Consider the following 23938-nt stretch of genomic DNA (forward strand, 5'->3'; position numbering starts at 1 on the left):
ACTAAACATAAGTTCGTAAAAAGTTTTCGTAACATTAGAAATTTTAAATTTAAACTCACTTTTTGTGTTTTCTCCATGCTGAAAAGCAGAGAAACCACCATTTTCATTTTTTGCAGGAGAAAACACAAAATGAAATATGATAACAGTGCTTCTATGTTGTGGATAGTAAGAACTGTAGCATTTTGCTTTGATAATCTGCTATGTAATTTGAGATAAAATATATTTTTAGAAATTTCAGAGAGAAATTTGTAAGTGTCCTTAAAAGGATTCTATGCACAATGACCAATTCCTTAACATCATGGCGGTATTTAGGGAGTGGATTTTTAAGGTTCAAACACCTCCAAAAATTTTCAAAATAATTCCAAAAAATGCTTTTCATTTTTTTTTTTTTAATTTTGGTGAAAAAAATACTGTTACTATTTATTTTAATTTATTTTTAATTTAACTTGAAAAACGAAATTATTATTGATGTGTATGAATTGTGTACTTTATCTACATTATTTATTTTTAATTGTAGTTATTGCAAATATTTTTTACAAAACCATACAATGTTTTCCTTCAATTTTTTAATACCTGATGCTCAATATTTCTTTAAAGTTCAAAGTGTCTAACTCTATATTTAACATATTTTATGCGTCAAAACTAAGAATTTAAGAAGCATTACAGGGGCGACAGATCAGGGAGATCAGGGAAAAGTCAGGGAACTTTATTAATCAGGGAAAAGTCAGGGAAATATCAGGGAATTTTGAAAAAATAACAAAAAATCAGGGACAATTGATTTTATGAAGGAAAAAAAATTTTTTTTGCGTTACAAAATTAAGTATTTTAATTCCCTACACATTTTCCGCCAATTATCTGCTCAAAAAAAAAAGTAAAATTAATGAGGTGTGATTATACACTGCCGCATATTTTTTTCCCTCAACGTCTAAGTATTGAATCTTACTTATTCCTCACAGGATGAACTTTCTAAGATTGTTTCTGCGTCTGTTAGGTTGTTTATTTTACCTAACTTAAAATTTCCTTTTACGCTTTCAATGCTACGTAAAATAAACAACCATACAGGCAAAGAGGAAGCCTTCATTAATGCCTTAGCTCCTTTGCCTTTATTCCATTGTCTCGAAGTAATTAGCATACTGTAATCAGAATTTCAAGAAGAAATCTGTGGTTTTTGAATTAATACTATAAAAACTTTAAAATTATTACTTCTTCCTGTTTTTAATTTGATTGATAAAATTGAACTTTCAATAAAAAAAACTTTGTTTTTTGCCGTTATATTATTTGTTATCACCGCAGATTATAAAGGTTTTCTTTTCTTTGGACTTAAGTGATTCTTTTATTTTATAACCAAGTTGTATTCTTCTTTTATATATTTTGGAATTAACTAATTGCTTTTTTATTTCTTTTTTTCCCCCTTGCATTTCAAAGTTTGTTACAAAAGCGATGTAAGATTTTTTTTTCATTACATACTGAAATCATTTGAAATAGAGTAAACTAAGTAACTTAAGTAAATATCTTTATTTTTTATTGTTAAAATGCTGTATTCATTCATTAAAATCTATGTTCTTGATTAGTGAAAAGCTCCATATGAATGGATGTCGAATGGTTTCATCTGTTTTGCATAAATATGTCAATTAGTTATATAAGAATAACTACATTACTTCTATTATTTCACTATTGCTTGTTATTCTTGCAACAATTATTATACTCTTTGAAAATTTAGTTCAAAATAATTTCAATTACTTTTTAGTTTTATCATAAATACACATATGTTTTTAAGAGTGGTTTTAATAGTTTCTTAAAATTCTTATGCTAAGTGGTTTCTGGAAGTAAAGTATATATTTTTTTTAATTCTCTATAATCTTTCCATTGTAGAAAAATTTAATATACTATTTTGTAGGGTTTTTTTTCCCCCAAAAAATGACTTGATATGTTTTATTTTAACCATTTTATTAAGAAAGTAGCATTTTTTAAAAATATACCTTTAGTTCAACAACTTTACACAACTTAAAACGTTTAAAATACTGCATTTTATACAAACATTCTATGGATTTCAAGTAGGGCAAAGAAGGAAAACGTAATCGAACTGAAAAACGTGGTAACGTAAATCAGGGAAATTTGGTGAACTTAATCAGGGAAATCAGGGAAAAGTCAGGGAACTTTTTTTCACAGTTCCTGTCGCCACCCTGCATTACATCAAACGTGCATGTATGTGAATACACATCTATTCCTTTGAGTTGTTAAAAAGATATCAAATATTTAATAGGGGTAAAGTTATGTAGTGTTCACATAAGATTTTCCCACCTTCATTTAATGAATCATCTTTTAATTTACTTCTGTAAATGACCTTAAAGCAGCACACCCTCATTTAAATAACCTATTATATTAAAAACCAAAAAAATATACCAATAAAATAAAATTTTCTGGATCATGTAGATTTTAAGATTTCATAAGAAATTGAGTTTGGTAAAACCCTTCCAAAACAAAAGTCTGCTCATGGCCCCGCGATTACACGATTTCGACATGCTTCATAGTAATCATTTTGAATGTTTATACATAAATTTAACTTTATTTTTCTTTTTTTTATTAAAAAAAAAGAAATACCCTATTTTTTTTACTATTTATAATCTATGAGATCAGCGACTATTTTCAATAGGGGTTGTCTGTAAATGATGTCATTTTTTTTAAATACATTTTTAATCTCCTCCCCCTATTTTGTCGAAGTCTCTCGAAAATCTTACCCCCTCTCCTTCTCTTGTCACATGTCACACTTTTTCATCAGCATAATCTCATAAAAAAAGGGTGATGTGACACTTCTAGCTATCTCCTCCCTCCTCTTTATCACAAACTGTTGCAATTTCATGACAGTCCCCCCCCCCCCTAAAAGAGTGGTATTATTTGTTGATATCCCCATATTCATTCATTTTTCTCTTTTATAGTGCTTGCTTTAGATCTGCAATACTTCTCACTAAGCAGTGATTCCAAAATAGAGATACAGAAGCTAGATCCAAAGAAAACGCTCGTCGGTAGCATTACACCTGATACTACTCATGTACCTCAGCTTATTATTGAAGCTGAGGTTGGAGCTCTGGTCACAGTTACTCAAGGAAAGTGTATGAATCAATCAAATAATATTGTTTTAGTTGGACATTCAAGCTATATACCAAGTAAGTTTCTAGAGTTTGAAAGAAATAATTTTGATCTAAAAAAAAATGTTTTATCAATGTTTGCTCTAATTCTTGCTAAATTGTTTGATCCTAAAGTCAGATAAACGCAATGAGTTCTGTATTCAATGTTTAGCAAAAGTATCTTTTTTCCCTCAGAGCAACAGACCGAAGACCAATACAGTGAAAAACGTTCAACACAAAACTGAAAGGACCAAAAAGAAATTTCAGGTTAAAAGAATGTAATGTCAAAAGTTTTACATTAAAGTGCACAAGTATACTGTCCGGACCGCAATACTATTCCGTGTTAACCGATTTTTCATGCGAAACATTTTTGTGTTAAACCTATTTCACTGTATTATGTGCAATTAACCATCACGCCCCCCCCCCCCCCAAGTAAAGGACATGCATGAATGTGCAAATCTGAATGTTTTTAAGATAACATCATTCGTAATCTTTACTAATAATGTGACAAATTATATTTGTTGTTATTTATGTTTATGTATGATTTATGTCTATCGGCCAAGATCATTTGACATATTTTGAGAAAAATAGGCCATGTGTAAACCTTAAAGCATTTTTCTTAAATTTTACTTTGTTCTTTTACTATGTGAATCGTATAAAAGCTTTTCACTAAATTTGCTAATAGAGAGAAAAACAAAAAAAATCTTGAACTAGTTAAATTCTGGATGCTGAATTTTTCAGCATAATATTGAGTTTGTTTGAAACTTCTAAATTCTTCAGAAAAGGAATTATACAGTTGAACTTTCACGCATAAAAATTTTCTAGATATCAAAATCCCAGCGAATTTCTATGTTCATTACATAGAAAAATTGTTTCTATATATCGAAAAAATCTTTATTATTTTTTTTCGAGACATTCATAGATTTTTTTTCCACTTGAAACTGTTGGTCTCATGAAAAATGAAGGTTAGGGGAGAAAATTATGTTCACTTAAGCTTGCTATGAAACTCATAAGGAATCTGGTGTTGAGGGGTATGTAGATAGTTTGTTGTTTCATTCTGGAGTTCTTAAATTCCCTCAAGTTTATTTCAAAACTTAGTTGTAACCAGTGACATTGTAAAATTAGTTTCAAGTTTGATTTTTTACTTTTCTTTTGATTACATTGTCAAAATGAAAATCCCCTAATGTTGCGGATCAAGCTGATTTGAAGAAAAATGAAGATGTATGAAGGCGCAAAAATGTAATTTCTGTTATTTTTTTAATTAACTTTTATTTTATCCTATGTTTGTATCAATTTGAAATTGGGTTTCATACATGTAAATTAGCTTTAATTTTACTGTTTTATGAGACTTTTAGTTGGACATAATACTTTTAGTTGGATGAAACAAAATCGTTTCTATATATCGAATTTTTTCTTCAACAATTTGCTACTACTTCGATATATGGAGGTCCGACTGTAGTTGTTTTTAGGCAGCACAAGTCTAAAACTCAGCTAAAATCTTTTAGAGTGCACTTTACCTGATGTTATCTTATTTAATTCTTTTCTTTATTACTTATGTTATTTCTCACAAACAATAAATGTAGACCACAAAATTAAAAGTAAGTTAAGGATACCTTTAGGGTTTTTTCCCCCCTCAGCAAAAAAATACTTTTGTTTCCTTGCATGATTGTCACAGATTTTCTTACTTGCCAATTCTATTGTTTTTGTGGCAATTTCCCATTTTTTTTTTACATTTTAGACTTTTTCTTGATTTCCTGCTTAAGTATAATTTTCTTTCACTTTTAAAAATCCTTTAGCTAAAATTTTTGGGAGTAAAAAATGCTACCCTCAAAAGTGATTTAAAAAATAATAATAATAAATGATGTAATATGCAAAAATGACCTGAAACATGAGTTTTTTTTTTTTTTTAAATATATGTTGTTAATTTCAATTTTTCCCCAAGTGCATGGTCACTTTATAAAAAGGTGTCATCCATATAGTAATTATTAATATTAGCGATAATTCTACCTTGATGTTAAATGAGCCTTCAAGGTTGAAAGGACGCTTTTATGATGCGAATTTTTGTGAGTGGGCTGCTTTTACAATGTGTAATTTTGTGAAGGGACCCCTTTTAGGATGGAGAATTTTGTGAACAGGCAGCAAAGTAAACTCAATTCGGATCTGGATCGAACCCTAGGTTTCATATTTGATTTATCTATTTTTAATCGTGAAATGGGAATTAATTCTTTAAATGTTATCACTAAAATGTTGAACTGTTGACAAACTGTTGATTGACTCTGATTCATAAATGGATGCCTCAGTTGCCAAATCGATTAACTCCACTTTTTAAAAAATCCTCATTTCTGCTTTAATAGTGCTAAATCAATGCTTAGAATGTGAATTTATATTAAACTTTTGGTTTAGTACATTTCTGATCTTGCGATGGCAGAAAAGGTAACACAAGGGTTCATTCACTCCTATGGATAACACTATCTTCTTCATCACTTTTCTCCACTTTTTATTCTATGGAGTTAATCGATTTGGCAAGTGAAGCATCCAAATCATACTATTAAACAGATTTATATTGTTTCTCAATGTTGAAGGCTATGACTTACTTATTATGTGACTTTTAATCCTTTGTATAATTCATAGACTGTTTTTTGTCTGTAGCTTGCGAGAAACGTTTTTCACCTGTGCCATCAGAATCATTTCTCATCACTTCTCCACGATACCCAGACACTTATCCTCTACTTGCCAATTGTCAATGGAATGTATCTGTTCCCAAAGAAAATTTTGTTTTTCTGACTTTTGAATCACTGCAGTTGGCGTCAAAACATTGCCTCAAAGTTTCTGCTGGAAATAAAACTGTTCAGATTTCTGGAAATAAATTGCCCAACGATATGTTGTTAAAAGGATCAACTGTAATTGAGTTTGATTCCAAAGATTGTGGTCAATCATTAAAGGCAGATAAACTAGTTTCTGATGCTGGTTTTGTGCTAAATAGCACTATTGCTGGTAAGTCTTTTACATACTTATAAAAAATTAAGACAAAAAAAAAATTCTATCTACAGATAAAACGTGATTCATACTTAAAAAAAAAAATTAGCATCAAGAAATGCTAAAAAATATGAGGCTAATGCAAGTACATGCTATGGATTCTGTTGAACGGTTGTGTAAAGCAGAGATTCAGACAGCTGAACGTAAACAAATACGTTTAATACGAAACATGGGGACACACATACAGCAAGACATAGAGAAAGTAGTGAAGGCCCTGATAAACAGACTGCGGCTCTTTAAATAGAATAGAGGGCAGATTTTCAGTATCCAATGATGTTTCTTAAATAGCAATAAGCTTTCTCCAAAGTCCGATGGTGGATTAAAGAAGAGATTTTGCGAACTCCGTGGAAAGCTGCAAATGTCTCTTCCAATAAGAAATAAGCACAGTTCTTTCTTTTAAACCAATGGAGAAAGCGATTACATTCAACACCCGCCCTTAATCGCTTATTACTAAACAACACAATGACATAAGTTCATGCAATTTAAATTTAGGAAGAGCCTTAGTAAACATATCAGCAATTTGCTTATCAGTAGAAACATATTCAATATATATATTTTCAACACTTAAAATATTTCTAATAAACTTTAACTTAACATCAATATGTTTCAATCTACCAGAACTATTTTCATTAGTTATACATTTGATTGCAGACTGATTATCTTCATATATGACAATGTTATTTACAATAAGAAATTCACATGCAATATTTTTATAATACACTAGATCTAATAAAGACTTACCAACTGCAAGTACCTCAGCTTCAGTAGAAGAAACAGCTATTGAACTTTGTTTCTTCATGCTCCATAAAATTGGACACTTTTTATAAAAAATAACGTAACCTGAAACTGATTTGCGATCACGCGGATCTGATGCCCAATCTGAATCAACATACATAGATAAATCAACATTAGAGTCACAACACTTACTATACACAATTTTATAATCCAATGTGCCTTTTAAATATCGCAGAATTCTTTTAAGTCCATTCCAAGCCGATTCTGTTGGATTCTCCTGTAATTGACTGAGACAGTTCACAGCGATCAGTATATCGGGTCGTGTTGTCATCGCAAGATACAATAAAGATCCAACTAGTTCACGGTAAGGCCTTTGAAGCTAGTTCCTTCCTCAAAGTCAGCTGGAGTTGACTTTGCTTCTAAAGGTGTTGCACTCGGCTTGCACTCACTCATGTTAAATCTCTTCAATAGTTTAAGAATATACTCCTTTTGATCTAGCACTAATTTAGTAGAAGTAAATTCCATACGAATTCCTAAAAATTCAGAAGCTGGTTCGAGTTTGGACATCTGAAATTCATTTTGAAGAAGTTTAATCACAATCATTATTTCTGAAACATCTGATCCAGCGATAAGAATATCATCAACATATAAACAAATTATTATTTTTCTTCCATTCACAATTCTGATAAAAATACACGGTTCCGAGTTTAACTGCTTAAAATTAATTTTCAACATAAATTGCGAAAATCTGAAGAACCATTGTCTAGGAGCTTGTTTTAATCCGTATAAACTTTTATTTAATTTGCATACTCTGCCAGATGAATCGTTGAATCCTTGCGGTTGTTCCATAAAAACAATTTCTTGCAACTCACCATTCAGAAAAGCTGTTTTCACATCCATCACATAAGCCTTTAAATCCTCTTGAAGAATCGAAACAAGAACTAATCGTAAACAAGGCATTCCAATGACTGGCGAATAAGTTTGTACGTATTCCTTCTGCTGGTCTCCTCTTGCGACTTTGAGAGTTCCATCTCTTTTCTTCCTAAACACCCACTTACACTTTATGGGGGTCGCGTTATCAGGGAGATCTACCAGTTCCCAAGTTTTGTTTATCTGGATGGAGCGCAATTCTTCCCCCATCGCGACTTTCCACTGGGCTTGTTGTTCTTCCGGTAGTTTTGAGATGTCATAAAAGGTCAACGTCTCTTCTGACGTGTACATTGCTTCAAATCGTTCTGGTTTTTTTCTTTTTCTTTCTGATCGTCGGGGTGTATCTGCCGGAACTTCTTGCTTTACATTGGTTTCGTTTTCTCCTAACTCTTTATTTTCTTCGGTGCTGTGTTTTTCCTCGTCTGGTGAATTACTTCTATCTTGCACATATACTTTATTTTCATTGAAGCGAACATTACGTGACACAATAACTCTGTTCGTATCAGGATCCATTAATCGATATCCCATGCTAGAATATCCAATGAAGATCATTCGTTTAGATTTCGGATCTAATTTTTGTCTGCGAGTATCAGGAATTTTTGCATAAGCATCACAACCAAATAATTTTATTTGATTTAAATCCGGTTTCTGGGAATATTTTAGTTCAAAGGGTGACATTTCATTTATGCTTGAACTAGGGATTCTGTTATGAATATATGCTGCAACTTGAATAGCATATCCCCAACAGTTCTTAGGTAATTTGCATCATATAAAAGTGCACGGGCTTTATCAAAAAGTGATCTGTTCATCCGCTCTGAAATTCCGTTCAATTTGTGAGTATAAGGGGGGCAGGGATCTATCGTAACTCCAAGTTTATTTGCTATCACTTTAAGTTCACCTGAAACATATTCCTGGGCATTATCACAACGAATTTTTCGAACGCTTTCATTCAATTTGAGAAACTTTTTGATTTTCACGGGAACATCACTTTTCTTTTTAAGAAGACGGACTTCACAAAAACGAGAATAATCATCAACTAATGTTAAAACATACCTTTCACCCGCTTGAGTTGGTGGGTTGACCGGACGGCATAGGTCAGAATGGATTGTCATCATGGGAGCTTTTTCTCTTCTTCGGTTTCCTATTCCTATAGGGTTCGCGGACTGCTTCGCTAACACACAATTTTCACAAAATTTTTCGCTTATTGGTAATCCTAGTTTGCTCAGAACATGGTTTCCGGAGTGTCCTAACCTGCGATGCCACAGTTCACCTCCATCTTTTTCTGCAACAAAGGAATTTGAAATGAAGGGAACAAAATCACTTGCATATTGACCTTTTGAATTCAGCTTGCACAAAACGAAGTTTGTACTTCCCTTTTCAATGACTGCTTCGTCATTTTTGAAGCTCACAGTGTATCCAGCTTTTTGTATCTGTTTCACTGAAATGAGATTTCCATTTAGTTCTGGAACATATAACACATCTTTCAGTAGGATCTCTTGCACACCGTCACCTAATACACCGCGAACAGTTCCTATTCCTTTTACTTCCAGTTTACTGGTTTTTGCAGCGCATGACACAGTTCCTGAGGATGGTTTTAACTCCTCAAACCATTCCCGATGTGCACACATATGAGCTGTAGATCCGCTATCTACTATAAATGACCGATGTTCTACTTCGCCAACAACGAAAGTCACTGCAACTGCTCCATCCTTTGATGATGTATTTTTTTCTGTCTGGACTGTGCAATTCCTCTTAAAATGTCCTTTTCTTCCGCACTGGTAGCAAACTATGTTACTTCTACAAAATTTCGCAATGTGCCCTGTTTTGCGACACTTGTTACACACTACCCGATGATTTGTAGAAAAGGCTGCACCATTCGATGACTCTGTTTTCCACGATTTGGGCTCCGAGACTCGACGATCTCTCATCAGCGCTTCAGCATCCAGAAGACGACTGCAAACAAATTCTTAAGTCAAGTTCTCCGAAGGCTGATTTTCTATTGCAGAATTCGATGCGTCATACTCTGCTGGAAGAGACATCAAAAGATGGACAATACTGTCCATGTCGCTCACTTTCACGCCACACGATTTTAGTTGGGTAACGAGCCTGTTCACTTCATCAATATGCTCCTGCATGGATGAGTCCTTTTTCATTTTCAAAGTTGAAAGTCTCTTTCTAACCAATATCTGACTGACTGCTCCTTCTCGAACATAGATCGATTTCAATTTTGCAATTACTTCAGCACAAGTCTTTTCTTCCGAAAGCGAAACCAAAACTTTATCACTAAGAAATGATAACATCAAGGCATAGGCCTTCTTACTTGCTAAAAGTTCATTAGCTTTCGAAGAATCCGCTTCACGTTCCAAAAACATCTCTAAATTCTTTGCTGCGAAAACCGCTTCCATTCTCCTGCTCCACAGAGAGAAATTCCTTCCGTCAAAAGGCTCAACGGAATATTTTATCTCGTCCCCCATGTTACTCCGCTACTGCAGTGATTTAGTAGCTGGGAAAAACTTAGAACTAACCACGCTCTGCTGTTGAAAGGTTGTGTAAAGCAGAGATTCAGGCAGCTGAACATAAACAAATACGTTTAATACGAAACATGGGGACACACATACAGCAAGACATAGAGAAAGTAGTGAAGGCCCTGATAAACAGACTGCGGCTCTTTAAATAGAATAGAGGGCAGATTTTCAGTATCCAATGATGTTTCTTAAATAGCAATAAGCTTTCTCCAAAGTCCGATGGTGGATTAAAGAAGAGATTTTGCGAACTCCGTGGAAAGCTGCAAATGTCTCTTCCAATAAGAAATAAGCACAGTTCTTTCTTTTAAACCAATGGAGAAAGCGATTACATTCAACATCTAGCCCAGAAAATGCGGTATACATCTACATTAGTTGATATTTAAAATGGTTTTTCTTTTTAAAAAATTTAGATTTTTCCTTCCTCAATAATGAAATAGGCTGCAGACTTTCTCAAGAATCTGCTATAAATATCGCTGCATAATGTTGTTTCTGCTACTGGGCGTCAAAAGGCTCACTAATATTACATTATTGCATTTCAATTATTTTTGCATTTAATTAATTCTTTCAAGCAAAGCTATGTAACCCACTGTAATTTGCTATTTTATTAAGTTGGATTAGTTATAAAAATGTTTGTTAGTTTTGTTAAGACATTGAAATGTATCGCTACCCTAGTTCAATATTAAAACATCTTTAAAATCACTGCTTTAAGTTAAAGACATTCAAATACTTTTTTATTAATTTTTTGCTCTAATACAGAAAATGTGCCATGTAAAATAAAATTAGTGATTGAACAAACTGAAGTTTAAATATATTTGAGCATAGAACTAAAAGCATAAATGCCTCTATAGTGTCATTTTTCTAAAATATCTTTTGAGCAGTGATATGCCATGCAGGGTGACGACAGATCAGGGAAATATCAGGGAATTTCCAAAAAATCAGGGAAAATTGATTTCACGAAGAAATTTTTTTTTTTTTATTTTATAAATTACAAAATTAAGTATCCAAATTCTTTACGCATTTTCTGCCAATTATCTGTTCAAAAAAAAAGTAAAAATAATGAGGTGCGATTATACACTGCCGTATAATTTTAAATCTTTTTTTCCTCAGCATCAAAGTATTGAATCTTACTTATTAACCGCAGGATGAACTTTCCAAGATTGCTTCTGTGTCTGTTAGGTTGTTTATTTTACCTAGCTTGAATTTTTTTTTTCACACTTTCAATGCGACGTAAAATAAGCAACCATACAGGCAAAGAGGAAGCCTTCATTAATGCCTTAGCTCCTTTGCCTTTATTTCATTGTCTCGAAGTGATTAGCGTACTGTAATCACGATTTCAAGAAGAAATCTTTGGTTTTTAAATTAATACTGATAAAAGCTTAAAAACTATTACTTCGCGTCTTTAATTTAATTGCTAAAATTGAACTTTCAATCAAAAAAACTTTGTTTTTTGCCGCTAAACTATTTGCTGTCGCCTCAGATTATAAAGTTTTTCCTTTCTTCAGACTTAAATGATTCTTTTATTTTATAACCAAGTTGGTTTCTTCTTTTATATATTTTGAAATTGACTAAATGTTTTCTTTTTTCTTTTTTTTCCCCTTGCATTTCAAAGTTGTTTCTTACAAAAGCAATCTAAGATTTTTTTGTTACATACTTAAATTATTTGAAATAGAGTTAACTTGTGTACTTAAGTAAATATCTTTATTTGTTATTGTTAAAATGCTGTTTTCATTCATTAAAACCTATGTTCTTGATTAGAGAAAAGCTCCCTATGAATGGATGTCAAAAGGTTTCATCTGTTTTGCGTAAATATGTCAATTAGGTATATAAGAATAACTACATTACTTCCATTCTTTCACTATTACCTGTTGTTCTTGCAACAATTATTATACTGTTTGAAAATTTAGGTCAAAATAATTTCAATTACTTCTTCGTTCTACCATTAATACACATATGTTTTTAAGAGTGATTTTAATAGTTTCTTAACATTCTTATGCTAAGTGGTTTCTAGAAGTAAAGTACTTTTTTAAAATTTTCTATACTCATGCCATGTAGAAATTGTTTTGTAGTTTTTTTTTCCCAAAAAAATTAACTTGATATGTTTTTTTTTTACCATTTTGTTAAAAAAGTAGCATCTTTTGAAAATATATCTTTAGTTCATCTACTGTACACAACTTAATACGTTTAAAATACTACATTTTATACAAACATACAATGGATTTCAAGTAGAGCAAAGAAAGGAAACCATTATCATTGGTAACGTAAATCAGGGAAATTTGGTGAACTTAATCAGGGAAACGTCAGGGAACTTTTTTTTCACAGTTCCTGTCGCCACCCTGCTATGGTACTAAGTTAAATAGATGTTTTGATTTCACAATATGTTTAAAATGGGGTTCCCCTATATTACTTTTTCTAAAAATTGTACTATATGTTACATTTATTGTGTTTTAAAAAAATCCATGTCATGAGAAAGTTTCTAATCCCTGTCATAGAATGTTGCAATGAAAAATTTGATTTACATAACTGTTCATTAACTATTAATTGGGGAAATGGCACATTGAAATCACCTGAAGTTCTGTTATATCCCTGTTAGTGGAAATCAAAAGATTGCTGAATCTGGAATTCATCAAAAAAATTCAAATTAGAGAACCTCTGAAATCCTTATCTTTTATGACATAAGATTATCCCCTAATGCCAATGCTAAAATTTGTATCGCTCCCTATGGCTTCAAACTTATATTTTTGCTTGACCAATGTGTAAGTTTTCTTGCTCTTAAACTGTAGTTTAACTACATTTTTCTTTATACTTATAATTATTTTGCTCCAGCCTTTGGCAAAACATTATTTTTCCTGTTAATTTAGCAGTCTACAATCAATTCTCAAAAGTTTGAGGTTCGTTTAACTTCAGTTGTTTTATTAGTATTTTAAATTTCATTTTTAATGATTTGCTTTAAAATCTGAACATCTAAATCTTTTGTCACTGCAAAGCTTCCTTCTCTACATGCAATGAAGTAATGAAAATGTATTTAAAAGTTGGTGCCCGCTTGCCATTGACTACTAGAAAAGGATAAAGAGATGTTTTGGTGATAGCAACTTGATACAGAAAAATGACTTACACTTAACTTTGTATTGACGCAAATAATTTTTGGAGTATTAGATTGCAATCAAAAAAAGAAGTACATAACTCGATGCCATATGAGTCATATATATGAAATTTTGACATTCTTCGAATCACCGTTTTTATGTCATGTGAAGAACATACTTATGCACACATTAAAATTCAACTGGTTTACCCCTCGTTGTGCCGATATTAAAATTTCCTTCCCCCCCCCCCCCCCCCGTCCCCCGACTGAGAAATTCCCCAAAATAAAGCCAACTACTCCCCTGATTGCTCTCCCAGTTCTTGGACACTATTTTTCCGAAAATGAAAAAATAAAATGAATAATTGAATATTTATTGTTAGAGCGATATGTATTAATATATTTGATGATTTTACAGTTGTATATAGTGTAAGAAAACAAATCCTTACTAACCTGCCAGAGTACTGATATTTTAATTCCATTTGGTTCCACCAGAGGGTGCAGTGTTTTGTAAATGTAGTACTTTGTAGAATCGTTTCAGAGGAAGTTTAGTATTTTTATTTCAAAATCTGGCAACCTTGTCACCTTGTCTTTAAAAGAAAGAAAATAAAGGAAGTGAAGGACATACATGACTTTTCTATTTTTTCGTATCATTATACATGTTGAGTTAGTTGTATATTTTCTGGTATTTTTATTTTCAGATTGTGGTGGTGTCCTTCAAAATCAAAAATCAGGTGAATTTAACACAAGTACTTTGGGGAATAAGACCTTTTGCGTATGGATAATCAGCGTTCCCGAAACAACAGGAAATGCTTCTGTTAACATCATTTCTTATTCTTTTGTGAAGAAAGACAGCCATGAGAACTAGTTAGTATTTAATTCATTTTTTTCTGTTTGCTTAGTTGCGAGTATGTATAGCAAATGTATCAGAGGTCAATTCCGATCCAAATTAGGTCTGCTTTGAGGCCCCTTCCTGAAATTCTGTACCGTAAAAGTGGCTTCTTTACAAAATTCTGCATTGTTGACTCACTTCAGGGTTGCCACACACTGGGAAAGCCTGGAATTGTCAGGGAAAATGAATCTGTCCAAAAATGGTCAGGGAAGTGTCAAGAAAAATGAAAAATAACATAAATTTCTGAATTAGTTTTTATTTTCCGATTATTCTTAGTTAGCGTGGCCCGCCGCCGCCATTCGTCTTTTTGTAGTTTGGACTTTCTCCTTCCCCCTGAAGTTCTTTTTATCAACTCTGACATTGGCGTGCCACAGCAGTGGGCGACATGCTCGCTCGGAAGGTATATTATGTTTTGTCTTCGTAGTTAGTGGGCTCTGTCAGCAATTCTGAAGTTATTACTATTTTGAGTATGCGCACATTGTTTTGTCTTCACATTGTTTTAACTGTGAGTGCGTCAGAAGTTCTGTTTGAGCTGCAATAATCTTTTCATGTTTTATATTATTTTTTAAAATTTAATTAATGAAATCATTTTCTTCTAAACAGTTTTGTTCTGTAAATTTAGCTCATTAGACAATTTTAAATTTAAAAAGTTTCTTTTTTAGAGGAGTATCGCTGATCTTTTGTTTTACTTCATTTATTTTAATATGTGTGTTTGTATTTTGTTGAAGGAGTGCAGAACTTTTCTTTTAAAATAATAATTAAAAATAAATAAATAGGTAAATAAAAAGTATTTTAAAAAAAAGAGGGTCAAAAAGAAAAAGGGCAAAGGGGGTCAGAAATATTGGAGGGGAAGGGATTTGCCCCATGGAACTTGGGGGGGGGGGCAACCCTGCTTTATGAGCAACAAGTAGGGGAAATATGTCGAGCTAAAAGATGCATTATTTTTTTTTACAGGCCAAAGTCTAAAAGCACAATCAATGTACTGGACTGGAGGGGTGGAAGGCAATAATTGAAAGGGTTTCATAAGTTTTTTAGCAATTAACTTTTTTTTTTCTTTTTGTGATACAGGTGTCACAATTGTTTATTTGGCCATTCTGTGTCACAATTGTTTATTTGGCCATTTTTTCCACTTGATGTAAGGCAGTGATTCCTCGCAATTGAAAAGAAGATATGCTACATTTACTTTATTTCTTAATTCTTTATTATAGTGATTTGTTTCACTTTTGTTAGTGCATATTTTTGATTATTTCAGCTTGAGTAAATTAAATTTGGTAACCATTGTTTGTAAAGTTTGAAACTGAGGTAAGTTTTATCAAAATTTGAGATGAAAATGTAAATGTTGCGAAAAAGAAGGTGGACATCGATAACCTGGAATTTTTCTCAAAACCACCTGGAAATGTCAGGGAATTTCATTCTTGAACTTTGGTGGCAACCCTGGTATTCTTTAAGTGTCTCTTCTGTTTCTTTTAACATGTTTAATAAACATTCACTGTATTTACACAGTGATATGCATGTCTATGATGGAAGTTCTGTCAGAGATGTTGAAATAACCAATACAAGTGGTTCAGTATATTGGGGGCGTACCAACAGCTTAGTATTCGTCTACAAGCGTCTGGATCATTCCAAAGCGTCTTCTGTTTTGGTTTTCAACTATAACACAATAAGTAAGTGCTAAAAATATTGAAGTTTTGTACCTTTCTTGTAAATTTCCTTATTTCAATCTGCTTCTATTCTGCATGAGTGCTAAAAGCTGGATTTCCATTATTGAAAATTTTATTGTTTTAATTGCCATTTTTTTTTCTAATTTCCTATTCAAAAATTTCTATAAATATTAGTTTTGGAGAAATATAGAAATATGAGAAATAAATGAAATCAAAATGAATATTCAATGGTATAAAATGTTTGAGGGTTGAATCTTGACCCCCCCCCCCCCCCAATTTTTTTTTTTGAAGGAGCCAAAGGGTTAATCATATTCAGTGACTGTAAGGCTGCTCTTCAAGCAATTCAAAGACGTTGTTCAATTCTAATCATTGATATTCACTGAACACCTCATAAGATTTTCCATTTGAAAAAACAGTGCATCATGCAGTGGATTCCTGCGCATGTTGGCATAGCTGAAAACGAAATAGCGGATGCCTCGGCAAAAGAAGCAAGATATTTGAATACCATCAGAGTTACTCATGTCATTTTCAGTGATATCAATTCAGAAACTAGGGCAAGACTAAAAGATAAAAAAATCAAAACCAAATTCTAGAAATCAGTACTAATAGAACCCTCTTCAGTACATTAACAAGACTCAGGGCGGGACGAAGATACATAAAGACGGGAGAAGGACATACTGCACTGCAGAAATTTCCCAGACACAGAACTAAACCCTGAACACCTTCTCAACTGTCCCGCTATCCTAGCGCAATTGCAGCAAATGAGTGGCAATCCGTGGGCAGACTTATACAAAGAAAATTATCATTGCATCGCTCATGCTGTTATCCTGTTTATCCATGACACGAAACCAACCATCCAACCAGTGTTTAGTATCTACAGTTGTTGATCATGGAAATTTCATGATGTGGAATTTTATCTCTTAAAATTAATACATACTACAAAAACAATTTATATCTTTGTAAAGTGATGCAGTTTTTCAAAATTAAAACTAGGTGAAAAATGTATTTGATCTCTAAATCCATGGGGTAAAAGTGCAAATCCATGACTATTTTCTTGTGCTGAAGAGGAGCTTATTATTAAAGATCAAAACAACATATTGAAATGTTAAATATGTGTTCAGCTTGAGTAAATTAAATTTGGTAACCATTGTTTGTAAAGTTTGAAAATGAGTTAAGTTGTATCAAAATTTAAGATGTATATATTAATGTTGCAAAATGAAGGTGGATATCGATAACCTGAAATTTTTCCCAAAACCACCTGGAAATATCATGGAATTGCATTCTTGAACTTCTGTGGCAACCCTGAAAAATATTAGTAGCATTAAAATTATTGGAACCGGTTCGATGAGACCTTGCTGCACTTATTTTATAAAAGATCAACAAATCATGCATTAAACTGAATGTAAACTTACAGTTTTCTTATGAATGTTCAGTAAGTGCACCTTTGATTTATGGCATACATTCAGCCTATATTCCAATTATTCCCACTCTTTGGTCAACCCCCCACAAGTCTAGTATAATGCGAGCAATAGCCTCATGAATTCTGTCTCAACTGTATCAAATCATTAGGTAATAGCAGATCAAAAATGAAAAATGAATAATCTCTGAACACAATACATTCAAGTCAGTCTTCTTCCCGCTCAACTACTTTATTGCTAAGTCGAAACATACACCATATAGTCAGAAGGCTTTAATGTTTGTACTAACTGTTCCCTGAGTAGAGGCCTGTGTAAACATTTCCTCAAAACCTTCCATGCTGTCGCCTTTGGCAACTAAAGTTCGAGACTTGCTTTCTGAATAACTTTTTAAGGACTATGCTGGTAAGATTAACTGGCATTATCAACATCCTGTTCCATCACTTTTGGTTGTCCTGTGCTTTTTCCTTTACAGCAAATCGAGTTGTTTTGAATCACCTATCCCATCGACAGATTGTTTTGTCACAAGGGGTATCAGAGGTGAAGTTTTAGCAAAATGCATGTTGATCAGAAATTTTATTGACTTTCAGGATATTACAAGCCCAAAATATGATTCTTAATGGACACCCTATATTTATTCCTTTAATACTAAAATAAATTTGAATTTTGATTGAGGACAGTAAAATATTAAAATTTATGTTGTTTCCTTGAAATCCAATATTAATAAATCAAATTCTTCAATTGTTCTGTGGAAAAAAAAAAAAAAAATCAAATTCAGTGAAAAACTTTTTTTTAGCTTTTTAAAATAATATAGATTCTAAGTGCAAAAATAATAAAAATAGTTATGTTGTTTTACTTCAGTTTCCAGAAATTTTTAACCTGTATTTATTAAGTAGGTAATCTATATTACAATTAAGACGGATTTTATTATTAGGGGCAGGGTTGGATTTTGGACTGTCCAAAACTGGTTTAGGACAGGACAGGTGGTTTTTACCGTCCAAAACTGTCTAAAACTGTCCAAAAGTGTCCGAAACTGTCTTAAACTGTCCAAAACTATGCTAAAGCTAAAGGGGTGCAATCTAATCAATTTGTATTTACTACAACATTTGTAATGCATAAATATAAATATTAATGAGGTTTAATTATTGAGTATTTGATAATACTTTTCTCCAAAATGTTGATTTAAAAAATATTTTACTTAAAATTATATGCCAATAACTATCATATAAAAACTTCCTTTTGTAACAGTTGGTAGAGCCATGAAAGGAAATTCACATCGCTACCAAGACAACTAATTTCAGTTTTATTAATAACTCAAAGGAACGTTATTACATGTACAATATTTTTTAAAAAACTAAATTTTTTAATGGTTTTTGCAAATAAATTTTGCGTGATGTTTTAATGAAAATTATTTTAATCATAGATTAAAGAACAAGAAATTAATGATTAAACACAACTTATATTTTAAAATATGTACCATTCTTTTTTAGTTCATATTTTTAATATAATACATTTTGTAAGTACAAAAAATTGTCATTTATTGCATTTAAGTCAATTGTTGCACTATATTTTGAACACTTTTATTCAACACATGCATAAATGTTGAAAAATTTGGTTTATGGAAACAAAAAAGAGAAAAAACTAATTCATACAAATTGAAATATTTAATGAAGAATTTAATTTCTACGTATAACTAGATTAAAATCTGTTGTATATATAAGCTATATATATATATATATATATATATATATATATATATATATATATATATATATATTTATACTTGAATGTTCACATTAAATAAATATATTAAATAGTCCAAAGAAAACATAATTTTGGCACATTTTGTTCTGTTTTTGATGGTTTTTCAAAAAATAGTTTTAGATACTTTTGGACATAAGGGTTTTGAACCGGATGGTAAAAACCTTGCCAACCCTGCTTTCATTTGCACACATTCACAAGCATAAGTAAATTTGGTTACCATTATGAAAAAAATATAAAAAATAGTAATAATAATAATAAATAAATAAATAAAATAAACTCATGCATACAAATTTAAATTAAGAATTCAACTTCTGTAACTAGATTAAAATCAGCGGCATAAATAAGTTGTATGTTCACATTGTATAAATGTTCAATATAAAACTTTACTTTGATGTATTTTATTCTGTTTTTGATGTTTTCTCACAAAATACTATTTCTCTAAAAATATAGTTTTGGACACTTTCGGACAGTTTTGGACACAAGGGTTTTGGACAGGACGGTAAAAACCAGGGTTTTTACCGTGGTTTTTACCATAGTGTCCAAAACCTTGCCAACCCTGATTAGGGGGCATGAATCCCACATAAATAGATAACATGCTTCTATCAATATTTTGATATTTTATTGACTTCTGTTGTTTTTGAAGGTTGAAGTTTTTTATTGAATTTAGATTGAAAAAAAATGAAAAAAATATTTTCTGCAGATTGCAATTCATCAATGCTGTGTAAGAATATGATTTGTATGCATCCTGATTGGAAATGTAACGGTGTCAACGATTGTGGAGATTTTTCAGATGAAGACAATTGTGGAGGATTAACTCCAGTTCCACCACACGTTGAAAGCGAAGGCTGTAAGTAAAACTTATTTAAAAAAAACATAACACTTCTATGTAAAGAAGAATTATAATATTTCTCTTATCGGTGAACTTTTTCCAATGAAAGTTCATTGAATGTTATACTTTATGGTGACGCTTCTTTTTTTTTATACTCAAAATTCATTTTATCTTTCAAAACCAGTAGCAATTTTATTACGGTTGGCACTTTTCTTTTCATTTGAGTAGAAATCCTGTTTTGTTTGACGTATGATGCACTTGTCAAAATCATTGCAGTTTCGATAACTATTCCTTTCGCACTTTATCCCTTTGTTCTCAGAGATTCATTTTCTTTCAGTGCTGAAACTTCATTTTTGATTTTTTTTAGGCTCCAGTTGCCTCAGATGCTCTTTTCAGAGAATGAATCAGGGCTTTTAACTTTTTTTTTCAGCTTCTTTAGAACTGAATTCAGCAATATTATACACAATTTTACTTGTCTGCATTTTTAAATGTACTACCTTTCTTAAATTGAAAATGCTTGTTTATATCTCTATCACTACGACAAAATGGCAAAATAAAACAAATTTAACTATTTAACTAAAAATTTAATTACAGTAGAGCGCCGATTATCCGAACTCCAATTAACCGAACTTCCAATTATCCGAACCGTGTTTTTCGCCCTTTAAAATTTTTTAACCGAACTTCCAATTATCCGAACCGTGTTTTTCGCCTTTTAAAATTTTTTTCCGAACTTTATGCGAACGGCATATTTTTCATCCAAAACCTAATTTTTTTTTCTGTCCCTTCCAACCAAGCTTTCAATTACGTACGTACTCTTTTTTTTCACCCTGTTATCTATCTTTTTTCTTTTCTTTCTTGGCATACAAATTTTAATCCGGAAACTGCAAGGTATTTTTGGGGAGTTTTGTTAGTGGGAAGAGAGAACACAAAAGGTTTGAAGAAAGGGGTTGAGAAACCAAGGTCAAAGCACAAAATTCCTGTTTGCATTCTTCTCCCCCCACCCTCGCTGTGGACACGTGGGGTAAAAACTGGTTTGTGTGACGTATCTACGTTGACAAAGTGAGTTGCTCAGAATCATGTGCTCTGCTTTTTTAGAGTTTGTTATCGTCGATATCTTTTGCTAGCCGCTGTTAATTCTTGTTGTTAATAGAGTTGTTAGTGGTTGTTACTAAAGGTTTCTTGATAGCGGTTGTTGATTGCACCAGCGATCTAGCTCATTTCTTTTTCTGCAACGAAGGTGAAAAGATGTCTGGAAAGCGAAAAAGAGTTGTTCTTTCGCTAGGAGACAAAGGAAAGATATTGAAGAGGCTGAAAAATAATGAAGCCGCTTCAAAATTAGCAGCGGAGTTTGGTGTAGGAAAGTCTACAATATCAGATATAAAAAAGAATGAAGAATCAATTATGAAGTATTTAACGGGACTTGAAAGTGAGCAAGGAAGCTTAGATAGAAAATCGATGAAAAAATCCTTTGATGATAAAGTAGATAAAGCTTTGCACATGTGGTTTTTGCAGAAACGCTCATCTGGTCATCCCATTTCTGGACCCTTATTATGTGAGAAGGCACTATTTTTCAACGAAAAGTTGAATGGAGAAAATACTAATACATTTCAAGCAAGCTCTGGGTGGCTTAGAAATTTTAAGCTACGGCATGGTATACGCGAAATCGGATTGCATGGTGAAAAATTATCTGCATCTACAGAGTCTGCTACGAAATTCGTAAAAGAATTTATTGAATTTGTAAAATCAGAAAAATACGAAGAAGAATTTATTTACAATGCAGATGAGACCGGCCTGTTTTGGAGATCTTTACCCCGAAAAACATTAGCATCTGGGTTCGAAAAAAGTGCTTCTGGAACTAAATTAAACAAAGAAAGAATCACAGTTCTTAATTGCGCAAATGCAACCGGTAACCATCGAATACCATTGTTCGTGATAGGACATTCAAAGAAGCCTCGATGTTTTAATAATTGGAAAAATCTGCCAGTAATTTACACTTCTCAAAGGAAGGCTTGGATGACATCAGAAGGTTTCATTGATTGGTATGATCACACATTCATTCCTAAAGTTAAGACACATCAAGAAGATATGAAGAAAGAGGGCAGAGTACTCCTACTTCTTGATAATGCACCTTCACATCCGTGTGCAGATACCCTTGAACGGGAAAATGGGAAGTTCCGAGTAAAGTTTTTGCCACCTAATGTTACATCACTGATACAACCCATGGATCAGAGTGTAATAGAGACATTTAAGCGCTTTTATAGAAAGCAAATGTTGAGAAAGATGCTTCTATCAGAAGACACTGAAGAGCCTGATTCCCAGAATGCCAAAAACATTAATTTAAAAGATTGTTGCATTATGGCTGCCGATTCCTGGAAGCTTGTAAAATCATCAACGTTAAAAAATTCCTGGAATAAAATTTTAAACAGGGAAAAAATTGATACTGGAGCAGAAGCATCTGATAAGGAAAATGAGGAGTGTAAAACTATAAAAGAGATGGGAAGAATCCTAAATTATGAGGAAAAAGAAATTAATGAGTGGCTAAATTGTGACATGCAAGACCCTGGATATCAGATTTTAAATGACAATGAGATTGTGGCTGAGATTGAAGGCGAAAATGAAGAAAATAAAAATGAAATTGAAAATGAATGCTCTGAAAATGACCCAGGTCCATCACATAGCGAAGCCTTTGAATGCTTAGAAAAAGCTATGAAATGGCTCGAAAGGCAGAAAGACGCTGATCCTATTCAAGCAATGCATTTAAGAAGCATTAGAGATATGGCAGCATTGAAAAGAATGTCTTCTTTGAAGCAAGAAAAAATCAAAAGCTTTTTTACTTAAATTATAATCTTTTAAAAAAAAAGACAAAAAAAGGTTTAAAAAATGAAAAAAAGACAAAAAAAAGTTTAAAAAATGAAAAAAAGACAAAAAAAAGTTTAAAAAATGAAAAAAAAGACAAAAAAAAGTTTAAAAAATGAAAAAAAGACAAAAAAAAAAAAACATTTTTAAACACGCCAGCACTAACAGTGTTGCCAGTCCTAAGCCTGGATAAAGTGTGAAGGTTTTTGTATAGATAGGGATATCCTTTAAATTGTCTGTCCAATTATCCGAACTTTTGCTTATCCGAACTAGGGTCGGTCCCGACGTGTTCGGATAATCGGCGCTCTACTGTATAAGAGAATGATTGGCTGTTGGAAAAACCCGTTTAACTGCAAGAAAAGGAATTGTGAAATGCTTTATAATGGTTTTTGAATTTTTATTCCTCCATAACTAGAAGAGAAGGTACAGTCAATTGTAAGTACACTCGAGTCCCGACTTACGCAAGGAATGCATTTCATGACCCCTCGTGTAAGTCGAAATTTCGCTAGCGTCGTGAAAGAGTGTATGTATATGGACTTTTGTAAACATACCTAGTTATTTTAGGCATTTTTAACACCTCAAACTGTTCTATACCATTTCTAAACTATTTTATTATCATTTCTTACATAAAAAAGTAAAATTTTACTGTTATTTTTTAAAAAAAATTATTATTTAACACAAAATATTCTTACGATGCACAAAACCAATGATCTGAGAGAAAGAGACAAAAAATAAAATAGTACGGTTTGTAGAGTACGTAGTAATAATATTTGCAGCGCTGTACTAGTACGGTATAATAGATACAGTAATTATATATATAACTTAAAATATGAAGATGATTATTGTATGGCTGCGCAATCAGATTGTTATCAGTCTCCCCCTGACATTGCATGGACTTAAGGAAACTCGTCACAAGAAGAGGTAGAACAAGAAAGAGTGATAAATTAGTTTTCTGCCGAAATTATTCTGCCAAAAATTTTCGCATTGTAGGCGAGGAATTCACGTTAGTTCTAAATTCATTACTCCTGAAAAACTCGTGTAGTAACCATTTCGCGTAGCTCAAATCGCGTTGTAGCGGGAGTCGACTTTCCATA

The 23938-nt window shown here is 32.3% G+C and overlaps 1 protein-coding gene across 1 annotated transcript in view; it reads left to right on the forward strand.

The window, feature by feature from the left end:
- Window positions 1-23938, forward strand: part of LOC129226525 (uncharacterized) — a 105178-nt gene that overhangs the window by 76704 nt on the left and 4536 nt on the right. Inside the window, exons 12-16 of the mRNA XM_054861134.1 lie at window positions 2937-3164; window positions 5775-6119; window positions 14129-14294; window positions 15823-15983; window positions 19860-20006. Coding sequence (XP_054717109.1) covers window positions 2937-3164; window positions 5775-6119; window positions 14129-14294; window positions 15823-15983; window positions 19860-20006 — 1047 coding nt within the window. The remainder of the gene's footprint in view (window positions 1-2936; window positions 3165-5774; window positions 6120-14128; window positions 14295-15822; window positions 15984-19859; window positions 20007-23938) is intronic.

This window comes from Uloborus diversus, chromosome 7, assembly GCF_026930045.1.
Source record: "Uloborus diversus isolate 005 chromosome 7, Udiv.v.3.1, whole genome shotgun sequence".
Taxonomy (NCBI): domain Eukaryota; kingdom Metazoa; phylum Arthropoda; class Arachnida; order Araneae; family Uloboridae; genus Uloborus; species Uloborus diversus.